Here is an 11,973-nt window from a genome sequence, read left to right as displayed (position 1 = left end):
TCTCTTTGAAAATGGACGTGAAGTCTGCATGTTACAAGCAGTGGCACACTTTGGCTTGCTTAGAGAATAGCACATGTCCTTGAAAATACTCCTAGTATTGTCAGCAGTTTACATCTGCTAACCTGTCCTGACCACACTTCGCAGCCCAGCTATACATACACAATACAGCCATTGAGGGCCTCACATGCTTTTAGACAGTTCAGAGACTGTAATACTTTACGCAACTTTGAAAGATCAGCACAAACCCTAGAACAGGTCTCACACTTCTCCCTTCCCCTCCTCTCCCCCCCCCCCCACCCCCACACAAACAATTGCAAGGAAAGTGTCTTTGGGAGGGGGCTACTCTGGCCCTGTCTCCCCTTGTCCTTCCAGCTCAACAGTTTATCTACAATCTGAGCTCACACAGGGGCAAATTACAGAGCAGGACTGCATGTGTGTGTGCATGTGTTATGTGTGCGTGTCTGCACATGTGTGTGCGTGTGCACATGTCTGCACATGTGTGTGTGTCTGCACATGCGTGTGCCTCTGCATGTGTCTGCACATGCGCGTGCGGCTGCATGCGTGTCTGCACATGTATGTGTGTGTCTGCATGCGTGTCTGCACGTGTGTGCATCTGCGTGTATCTGCACATGTGTGTGCTTGTGTGTGTGTGTGTATGCGCACACGCATTGGAAGGGAAGGCTAAGTGGAGGATTTGGAGACATAGCTCAAGATTTCATCTCAGAAACGGTGGCTGTGATGGATGAAGCATGATTTACAGACGGGGAGCAAGTGAAATAGCAGTGAGGTGGAGAGAAGCAGAGAAAGGGAATTTATATCCAGAACATGCAAGACGCTGAAAGCGCTTCAGTCACGGATTCAGTTTCACGGAGGATTAAGTCCTGCTCTTCACACTGACTGCTGATTCTGTCCTGCTTCCCACACCAAGGGCACGGCTGGAACTCCTCCAGCCCGTGACACCAGGACCTGCAACCAGGGGAAGGGGTCCTCTCGCAGCAGAAACTCAGCACTGTATGGCTTTAAGAAAACAAAAACATCTAAATGCTTCTCTCACGACCAACAGATTCCTGCCTGTAGTCTTCTTGTTTCCTTCGGCTCTCATGAGCCTAGTCCATGATGTATGAACTGAAGAAACAGTGCAGAGGGAAGAGAGAGAGCAGCACGGCCCTTCTAAACCTGTATGAGAAAGAGGGACAGACGGAGTGGGGGGCGGGGAGGGGGGAAGAGAAGGGAATAGAGAGAATTCATTAGAGTGATGAGTGTGGACAGGACACGGCTCTCTCAGACATGCAGAGTCAAGCACTGCACAAGTTTCATCCACCTTTTACACACCGCTAGACTGACAGCAACTAGGCTTCAAGCCAAATATCATGGTAAGGGGGGAGGGCAGAAGTAAGAAAGTGTTGTGCATTTCCCGCTGCACCTGCCCTTCTCATTCTCATGCAGCAACTCAGCAGACACTCCTACTGTACTCATATGCTAGGTTGCTCAGGACTTTGATGATTAACAGAACAGCAGCACCCTGAGTCACTTTCTAGCAAACTGACAGCGGAAGGAAAGTAGTTCCTAAATTCAATTTTCTTATGATGAAGGAAACAGAACGATTACCAGAACTGATAATGCTTTTCTGTGTTTAACTGCTCAGGAGGATGTGCACTGCAACAAGCATTAAAAAGCCAAGGACCAGCCTCCTCCCAGTTTCCTCCTCCATTTCTCGATTCCAGTAAACCAGTCGTTCCCAAACCTGGTCCTGGAGGCCCCCCAGGCAGTCAAGTTTTCAGGATAACCACAATGAATATTCATGAGAGAAATTTGCATCCACTGTATGCAAATCTTTCTCACAAATATTCATTGTGGATATCCTAAAAACCTGCCTGGCTGGGGGGCCTCCAGGGCCAGGTTTGAGAACCACTGCAGTAAACAAATAACTGTGTACACCCCAAGCAAATAGCTGTGCTCAATGGATACCGTCCAATCGCTGCATCCCTCACACTGACCCCACAGACAGCATCCAATCACTGCATCCCTCACTCTCGCTCTACAGGTACTATCCAATCACTGCATCCCTTACTCTCGCTCCACAGGTACTATTCAATCATTGCATCCAGTGTTGCCAGGTGGGCGGTTTTACCGCCCAATTGGGCGGTTTTCCGCGACCCGCCGCGGGAAATTTTTGCCCGCGGCGGGTTGCGGTTTTTTGGGCTCCTTTTTGGCTTCGGGGCGGTTTTTTCGCCGGCTTTTGCGGTTTTTTCGCCGGCTTTTTTCGGCCGCGGTGGGCGGGGTTAATGACGTTTCTGGGCGGGGTTAGTGACGTGGGAGGCGGGGTTAGTGACGTGGGAGGCGGGGTTAGTGACGGGGAGGCGGGGCCAATGACGGGGGAGGCGGGGCCGATGACGGCGGGGGCGGGGTTGATGACGGCGGGGGCGGGGGTGATGACGCGGGGGCGGGGGTGTCAGGGGCGGGGTTTGAGTTTGGGCGGGTTTTGGGCTGGATTTTGGGCTCCTTTAGGCTGGAAAAAAATTTTCCACCTGGCAACCCTGATTGCATCCCTCACTCTCACTCCACAGATACAATCCAGTCACTGCATCCCTCACTCTCGCTCCCCAGGTACATTCCAATCACTGCATCCCTCACTCTTGCTCCCCAGGTACTATCCAATCACTGCATCCCTCACTCTTGCTCCGCAGGTACTATTCAATGACTGCATCCCTCCCTCTCACTCCACAGGTACTATTCAATCACTGCATCCCTCACTCTTGCTCCACAGGTACTATCCAATCACTGCATCCCTCACTCTTGTTCCCCAGGTACAATCACTGCACTCCTCAATCCCCATAGAAACTGCCCAATCTCTTCATCCCCCTTTCTGTGGCTGCTGGATACAAGGGCTGCTATGAGTTACACACAGACACACAAACTCAGCATATAGCCACATACAGATATATCCACCGTCACACACTATCAGGGCACAGACCGTAGAAGTCTGCCCAGCACCAGTTTTGCTTCCCAATTACCGGTGTTGCCACCCAATCTCTGCTAAGATTCCCTGGATCCATTCCTTCTAAACAGGATTCCTTTGTGTTTATCCCACGCAAGTTTGAATTCTGTTATTGTTTTCATTTCCACCACCTCCCATGGGAGGGCATTCCATGATAATAAAGATCTTCACACATAAATCGACAATGCTTGATGGGCAGTATATCAAATATTAATCCAACCTGAAAGGCCCTTCCTCCTTCCATCTGAAAGTACCTGCGGGATAATGTGGAAGGTGTCCCTGGGGTGTGTTTTGGTCAACTTATGAAACGAACACACACGAATTGAAGCTTTAAGTCTAAGTGTGTGATTTTGCAAAGATTTGTAGCCATGGCTATTTTCCAGTGGTGAACCAAGGGGGGGTGGTGGTGGTGGTCTGCGCCGGGTGCACGCCGCTGGGGGGTGCCGCGGCGCGCACCTGCTCCTCCGAGTTCACTAAACTTCATTCGTTCGCTGCAGCTCCCTCTGCCCCGGAACAGGTTACTTCCTGTTCCGGAGCAGAGGGAGCTGCAGCGAACGAACGAAGTTTAGCGAACTCGGAGGAGCAGGCGTGCGCCACGGCACCCCCCCCCAGCGGCGTGCACTGGGGGGGGGGAGAGGTGTCATCTAGCGGGGGGGGGGGGGGGGGGGGGGGGGGCGCATCGGCGCTCCGCCCAGGGTGCCATTCAGGCCAGGAACGCCACTGCTATTTTCCAAAGGAATTTCCCTTCAAAAACTGGTGCAAAGTTTGTGGGTCAAAAGGGGTCTGTGAACTTTGAAGTGAGGTGGGCATTTTAGAAATCAGAGTCACGCACAAAAGATAAACACACTCAAAAAGAAACACGCACACACTGTCAATCTATCCCATCCCGCAGCCCCACCCTGCTTCCCTAATTTTGAGTTATTGAACTCCTGGAAAACATGTGCTACTACTAATACTAATCATTTCTATGGTGCTACTAGATGTACACAGCACTGTACAGTGAACATGCAAGAAACAGTCCTTGCTCTACTAATCATTTCTATAGTGCCACTAGAGTACACAGCACTGTACACTGAACACGTAAGAGACAGTCCTTGACTCTACTACTAATCATCATTTCTATGGTGCCACTAGAGTACACAGCACTGAGCACACTAATGCAGATACTATCTTTGTCCCTATGGGGCTCTCAATTTAAGTTGATATACCTGGGTCAATGAAGGGTTAAACGACTTGCCCAAGGTGACAAGGACCTGCAGTGGGAATGTGATGTTAACAGTCTCAGAGGTCCTGATCTTTATATTGCAAGAGAGACAGAAATGACAGGTAGAGCCTGGAGCGAGTGTGTAGGTGGAAGTCCTGGGATAAATTGCAAATGTGGGCAGGATATTACTGAGGAAAAATGGGGCTTCCTTAGTCTGTTTTAGCAGCAAGGCCACAAGCTCGATCTGTGCACATCATGTCTCTGTTCATCATACACCTCCAGAGACGTTTCCACGCCGTAGAAGTCTGCACAGATGCTGCAGGTTTACAGAAGACCCTGAGATGCTTTACACTTATTTATTATCCACTAGATCTAAGCAGATCACAAAGAGAAACACACAAGTCATAAAACAAACTTACAGGTCTCCTGGCACACATCTCCTCTCCTCGGCCTGGCAGTGGTCAGTCAGACTGTCCACTCTCCACCATAATGCTGGGCTTCTCCCGTGTCACAGGACCCTTTGCCATGTAGCTGTTCAGAGTCTTCTCCTGACACATACAGGAAGAAAAACATCACCCCATGAAAAAAGGCCACAGTATCTCCACTTTCCTCCCACCACATCTTACTCTCCAGCTGATACTCTGTCATTAATTAGATTTTATACAGCATTTTCTACCGCTTCTTACAATTAACCAGTTTAAGGCTGTTACAATACACACAAACACCTGAAACATAATACTTGAATACGACAAGAGCCTTGTAACCATGTCTCAAACAGCCACGCTTGAAGTTTCCAACAGAAGATCCAATCAGTTCTTACGAGATGGAAGTATTTTACATTACCTTCAACCAACTCGAATCAGCCTAAAGAAATTATATGGTGACAATATCAAACTGCCCACATTTTGGAACGCTATACTTAAAGAGCTAGGGAGATTCACTTTTTAGGAAATATTTGAAGGCATATCTCTTTCGTGTGCATTTATTAATGGATAAGTAATGTAATCAATCCGGGCATATACAGCGGGATAAAACTTAACAGGTTAACAGCAATATTCAGCACTTAGCTGGCTAAGGTGAACCACATAAAGATAGGACTGTATTTTATGTGGTCCTTAAGTGCTGAATATCGGTTTTGAATATTGACCCTTTAATGTATAGTGAAATTGGAAGATGTTATTTTATTTTAGTTACATTTGTACCCCGCGCTTTCCCACTCATGGCAGGCTCAATGCGGCTTACATGGGGCAATGGAGGGTTAAGTGACTTGCCCAGAGTCACAAGGAGCTGCCTGTGCTTGAAGTGGGAATTGAACTCAGTTCCTCAGTTCCCCAGGACCAAAGTCCACCACCCTAACCACTAGGCCACTCCTCCAGCTAGAACTAACTTAATACTAGCAAATCACCAGAACCAATGTAACGCCGATTTTTAAAAAAGGTTCCAGAGGAGATCCAGGAAATTATAGACCACTGAGTCTGACGTCAATGCCGGGCAAAATGGTAGAGACTATTATTAAGAACAAAATTAGAGAGCATACTCAAAAGCATGGATTAATGAGACAAAGCCAACATGGATTTCTACTACATTTCTTCGAAGGGGTGAACAAACATTTATTTATTTATTTTTGGTAGATTTATACCCCACATTTTCCCACTAGAGCAAGCACAATGTGGCTTACAATGTTACAAAGATTACAATATAAGGAGGGTAAGGACACAAAAGTCTGAAGGACGGGAAAGAACATGAGGGCAATACACGTTGGCTAAATGGGTATTGGTAATATGAGGAAGGTGAAGACTGAGCGTTAATTGGGGCGATATGCTTTCTCGAATAAAAATGTTAAGGATTTCTTGAATAGCTGGTGGTCATCAATCACTTTTAGATGCCTTGGTAGGATGTTCCAAGACTTTGGGCTGACATAGGAGAAAGAAGATGAAAAGAGCAGTTTGTATTTTACAGACTTGCAGCTTGGGTAATGTAGATTAAGGTAGGATCGAGCAGTCACCGACACATTTCTTGATGCTATCAAATCTAGCATGTAGGCAGGGGCTTCCCCATAAATTATCTTGTGAGTCAATGAGCAGATTTTGAAGGTAATATGGTCTATAATGGGGAGCCAGTGTCTATAATGGGGAGCCAGTGTAGTTGATAATGAAGAGGTTGTGCATGATCAGGGCCATGCCTAGGGTCTCTGGCGCCCCCCTGCAGACTATCAGTTGGCGCCCCCCCCCCCCCCCCCCCCCCCCCCCCGGTGAAAATGATCGCTCACCACTTGCCAAACTGACAGGAATTGTCAGCAATATTCTTAGAAACAAATTGCTATACATTGCAAAATAAGATAGCAGATGTAAATTCTCAAAGTGGACATATTCCAAACACTAAAGTGAAAATAAAATGATTTTTTTTCTACCTTTGTTGTCTGGTGACTTTCTTTTTCTGATCATGCTGGCCCAGTATCTGATTCTGCTGCTATCTGTCCTCTTAACTCCGTTTCCAGGGCTTCCTTTCCATTTATTTCTTTCCTTTCCTCCTTTCTTCTTCATTTCTGGTCCTCAGCTTCTGCCTATTTTCTTCATCCATGTGCAGTTTTTCTCCTCTCTTCCTTTTCCCTCATTTCATCTCCTTCATCTCTCTTCCCTCCAGTTTATGTCCAGCAATTTCTCCTCTCTCCCTGAGCCCTGCCCTCCCAATCAATGCCCATCCATGCCCATCTGTCCCCTGCCCCCTCCATTCATCCCTATCCAGCAATTCCCCTCTCTCCCTGGGCCCTACCCTCCCATCCATCCATGCCCATCTGTCCCTTGCCCCCTCCATTCATCCCTGACCCTATCCAGCAATTCCCCTCTCTCCCTTCCATGAACCCTGCCCTCGCATGCTCCTCTCTCCCCTGCCCTCCCGCTCCCATGTCCCAACTGCCCGCCCTCTTCTTCCCCCCCCCCCCTTCCAACATTCCTCAGAGTTGCCAACTCTGTAGTTTTCATGCAGAATTGACTGGCTGTGGCTCTTTCTCCAGTCGTGGGTTTCTTTTTTTGGGCAATTTTTTGCCTCGCTGGTTGTTCCTTCCCCCCTCCCCCAGCTCCTCAGGCAGCTATTTTGAGTATCAGGCTATTTTTGGGCTACTTTTGGCCCCGAATTGGGCAGGGGAATTTTCAGACATCCGGCAACTATTCCCTTTCTTTTTTTTTTCTTTTAATTTTACCTCCGTGACCATCCGGCAGCACAGCGTCAGTGCAGGAGGCGGCGCTCCCGACGTGTCTAGCCTTCCCCTTCGCTCATGTTCTGCCTTCTTCTGACATCAAGAAAATGACGTCAGAAGAAGGCGGAACATGAGCGAAGGGGAAGGCTAGACCGGGAGCACCGCCTCCTGCACTGACGCTGCGCTGCCGGACGGAGGTAAAATTAAAAGGATTAAAAAAGGAAAGGGATCTTGCTGCGGGAGAGAAGAGGGTGTGGGCAGTTGGGCAATGGGAGCGGGAGGACGAGGTAAGCATGGTGCGGCGGTGCCCCCCAAAGGACGGCGCCCCCCTGCCATGCTTACCCCACTTACCGTATTGGCACGGCCCTGTGCATGATCAAAGCACGATTTGCCTAATAATATTAGCCTTGCAGCCGTGTTCTGAGCAGTCTGGAGTTTTTGTAGATTGAAATTTCGGCAACCAACATAAATACCACTGCAGTAGTCAATATGTGAGAGGACCAGCCAGTGTGTAAGGGTTTCTGAAGAGCTCCCTTGAGAGGAATTGCCTGAGATGCCTCAATCTCCAAGTGATTATCCAATAAAACACCAAGGATTTTTAGACTTTGTGAGATTGGAAGAGCATAATCCTTAGTGATGAGTGAAGTTGGGATAATTTTATTATGCTGGGACGAAAGGATTAGACATTGCGTTTTGTCTTTATTGAGTTTGAATTGAAACGCTGCAGCCCAAGAATCTATGATGGAAAAACTAGCAGCTATTGTGTTGGAGATTTCAGCTAGTGTGGATTTAAAAAGGATATAGATGGTCACAACGTCCACATAGATGAATGGATTGAGGCCTAGGTTTGATAATGTTTTTGCTAGAGGAATCAGCATGATGTTGAAAAGAGTAGGGGAAAGGGGTGAGCCTTGAGGTACTCCACGAGAAGCTTTCTACTTGTGGATAAAGGTGAGCCGGTTGATATTGTGTATCTGGATTTTCAGAAGGCGTTTGACAAAGTACCTCATGAAAGACTCCAGAGGAAATTGGAGAGTCATGGGATAGGAGGTAGTGTTCTATTGTGGATTAAAAACTGCTTAAAAGATAGAAAACAGAGAGTAGGGTTAAATGGTCAGTATTCTCAATGGAGAAGGGTAGACAGTGGGGTTCCCCAGGGGTCTGTGATGGAACCGCTGCTTTATAACATATATATAAATGATCTAGAGATAGGGGTAACTAGTGAGGTAATTAAATTTGCTGATGACACAAAGTTATTCAAAGTCGTTAAATCGCGGGAGGATTGTGAAAAATTACAAGAGGACCTTACAAGACTGGGAGACTGGGCGTCTAAATGGCAGATGACGTTTAATGTGAGCAAGTGCAAGTGATGCATGTTGGAAAGAGGAACCCGAATTATAGCTACGTCATGCAAGGTTCCATGTTAGGAGTCATGGACTAAGAAAGGGATCTAGGTGTCGTCGTTGATGATACGTTCAAACCTTCTGCTCAGTGTGCTGTTGCGGCTAAGAAAACAAATAGAATGTTAGGTATTATTAGGAAAGGAATGAAAAACAAAAATGAGGATGTTATAATGCCTTTGTATTGCTCCATGATGCAACCACACCTCGAATATTGTGTTCAAATCTGGTCGCCGCATCTCAAAAAAGATATAGTGGAATCAGAAAAGGTGCAGAGAAGGGCGACGAAAATGATAAAGGGGATGGGATGACTTCCCTATGAGGAAAGGCTAAAGTGGCTAGGGCTCTTCAGCTTGGAGAAAAGGCGGCTGAGGGGAGATATAATAGAGGTCTATAAAATAATGAGTGGACTTGAACGGGTAGATGTGAAGCGTCTGTTGACGCTTTCCAAAAATACTAGGACTAGGGGGCATACGATGAAGCTACAATGTAGTAAATTTAAAACGAATCGGAGAAAATATTTCTTCACTCAACGTGTAATTAAACTCTGGAATTCGCTGCCTGAGAATGTGGTAAAGGCGATTAGCTTAGTGGAGTTTTAAAAAGGTTTGAACGGCTTCCTAAAGGAAAAAGTCCATAGACCATTATTAAATGGACTTGGGGAAAATCCACTATTTCTGGGATAAGCAGTATAAAATGTTTAGTACTTTTTTGGGATCTTTCCAGGTATTTGTGACCTGGATTGGCCACTGATGGAAACAGGATGCTGGGCTTGATGGACCTTTGGTCTTTTCCAGTATGGCAATACTTATGTACTAGATGGTATTCACTGCCATGTTCTAAAAGAACTCAACCATGCAACTGCAGACATACTGGGGATAATTTCATATCATGTTGTGCTTGGTCTGACTTAAGGCTGGGACATATTATGCTGGACTAGAACAGAAAAGTATTGAAAATACCATGGCCAAATATTCAAAAACACACAAACCAACAAACAGAAGCAGACCAAAAAGACCAGACTAAAACCACATATGGTAAGAGCACTAAAGAAGTGTTTCGGCCAAAAGGCCTTCTTCAGGGGTCTTCAAATTGATGTATATAGATGTTCCTCCGAAACTCACATAAAGTAGAAAGACATGAACTCTGAGAAGAAGCTGATTGGCTTGAATAAAAGACCAGCCAACCGATCAGCAAACATCATGTAGATTAACTTGTTTTTATAACCACGTGCATACATAAAGGAATTATTCAAGTCAATCAGCTTCTTCTCAGAGTTCATGTCTTTCTACTTTATGTGAGTTTCAGAGGAACATCTATATACGTCAATTTGAAGACCCCTGAAGAAGGCCTTTTGGCCAAAACATGGACCGTGTAGGGTCCAAATAAAAACTTCTTTGGTGCTCTTACCATCTGTGGTTTTAGTCTGGTCTTTTGGTCTTCTTCCGCTTTTGTTTGTTGGTTTGTGCATTTGGCATTTTTTGTGGGAGACTTTGGACTCTCTTTTTGTTCCTCTTTGCCAATATTCAAAAATACTTATCCAGTCAGTGCCAATCGTTACCCATGCCTCTCAATTATCAGCTTTCTCATACCTCTACAAGCTGGTGCCAGTGTTCTATTGGTTTCCTTGGGTTCCCTAACATCTCAGTCCAGTGATCCCTGCCTGCCATGTCGGCGTCACCACCAACTCGACACATTCCAATCACTTCATTATGCCCTATGCTGTTTAAAAAAAACAACAAAAAACGTTATACGAAGCATCAAGTCACAGAGCAATGTATCCATTCCGCCATACAAAAAGTTCTTCTGTCCCAGCAAGCTTCATGCTCTACAATGAAGTTTGACTATCACAGAAAGCAGCTCATTCCTGAGTTCTCCACCTCACAGGACCAGTCTTAGTCCCTCTCATTATCTTTGCATCATAGCTCCTTTAATTAAAGGCACAGAGACATCATAGTGATCCAAATCTGTCCCCTGCTTCCAGATTTTTGGCAATCCAGAAACAGGTCCTGCTTCCACTTTTTTACCCAGCCCAGATCTCCCCAGAGACCACATGCAAATCAGTGTAACGTCTCCCCCCACAAAGTTTCCTGATGGAGCACTCACCAGTCGTAGTCCATGACGGCTATCGTGAGACTGACATGTTCCATGTTCTCGTTTGGAATATCAAAGACCAGGGCCTCGTTGTAGGTTGGATTAAGCGTGTTCTTCTTGATTGAGGTTTTGCGCTTCTTCAGTCGCCTGCCCTCACACATCAGCGAGGCTTTGACATATGGATCTGTGGGGAATTCAAGGAAGGAGGATAAAGAGTGAATAATAGTATTATTTTGACCCAAGCCTGATTTTGGTTCAGGCTCCAAAATGAGAAAAAAACTTATAGGCCTGTGTCTCTCACTTGAACTTCAGTGTTGAAACACTGCAGAACAAACAAAAAACCAAAAGGGTTGGGTCTAACTGACAGGGTAACATTATTTAGCAACATGGTGGCCACAGATGTGTTAGTGAAAAACAGTACAAAATGGCTCCTCAGGAAGATGTAGTAACAGTTGTTTTTGGGAAACAGAACAAAGATGGCTTCATGGGAAGATGACCAGGTGTCACAGAAAATGTTTTGAGGAGGATGTGGTCAAAAATGTAGAAATGAGGGGTCTTGCAAGAACATGACTTAGTCATCCAGTAAGGGGTGGTCTATTGCTAGCTTTTTCCAGTAAAATACTAACCACTTCATTACTATAGCCAATCAGTGTTAACCATGACATTAACATAGATCCAATCAGGTGTGCTTACTGTCATATTACCTGTATCCTGAATGGACCTATACAAATTAGTGTACTTCCTACTTCAAGTCAGAGAGGGGTGGCCACGGCTGCTCTCTCTCCATGACAAACCAATGTAGCGCATTAGAATTGGCAAATTACCCAATTGCTTTCTCATGAATACCTTTGAGAGATAAAATATATCACATAAGACTAAGACCCAGAAAGCACCTATGTGCAACTGGGATACAATATTCCTATAACCAATTGAATGGTACTTCTCATGACAAATGGTGTTCTGTAAATTGTACCTACAGAGCAATGGCTAAATTGTAATCATACTTGATGCCTAAGAAATAAAAGATACCTTCTTATACTTCTAATTATATTTGGTCTGTGTTCTTGGTTACTTCAGAGCT

General features: G+C 45.9%; 1 protein-coding gene across 1 annotated transcript in view; it reads right to left on the bottom strand.

The window, feature by feature from the left end:
• Positions 1 to 4,663: 4,663 nt before the first annotated feature.
• The window catches only part of SYT3 (synaptotagmin 3), a 58,483-nt gene continuing 51,173 nt past the window's right edge, over positions 4,664 to 11,973 (bottom strand). The window contains exons 5-7 of the mRNA XM_030198018.1: positions 10,905 to 11,076; positions 10,391 to 10,520; positions 4,664 to 4,750 (exon numbers count right to left, since the gene is read on the bottom strand). Of these exons, the coding sequence (XP_030053878.1) occupies positions 4,664 to 4,750; positions 10,391 to 10,520; positions 10,905 to 11,076 (389 nt within the window). The remainder of the gene's footprint in view (positions 4,751 to 10,390; positions 10,521 to 10,904; positions 11,077 to 11,973) is intronic.

The sequence above is a fragment of the Microcaecilia unicolor genome, chromosome 3, assembly GCF_901765095.1.
Source record: "Microcaecilia unicolor chromosome 3, aMicUni1.1, whole genome shotgun sequence".
Classification (NCBI taxonomy): domain Eukaryota; kingdom Metazoa; phylum Chordata; class Amphibia; order Gymnophiona; family Siphonopidae; genus Microcaecilia; species Microcaecilia unicolor.
This window is presented reverse-complemented; position numbering and strand designations above follow the sequence as displayed.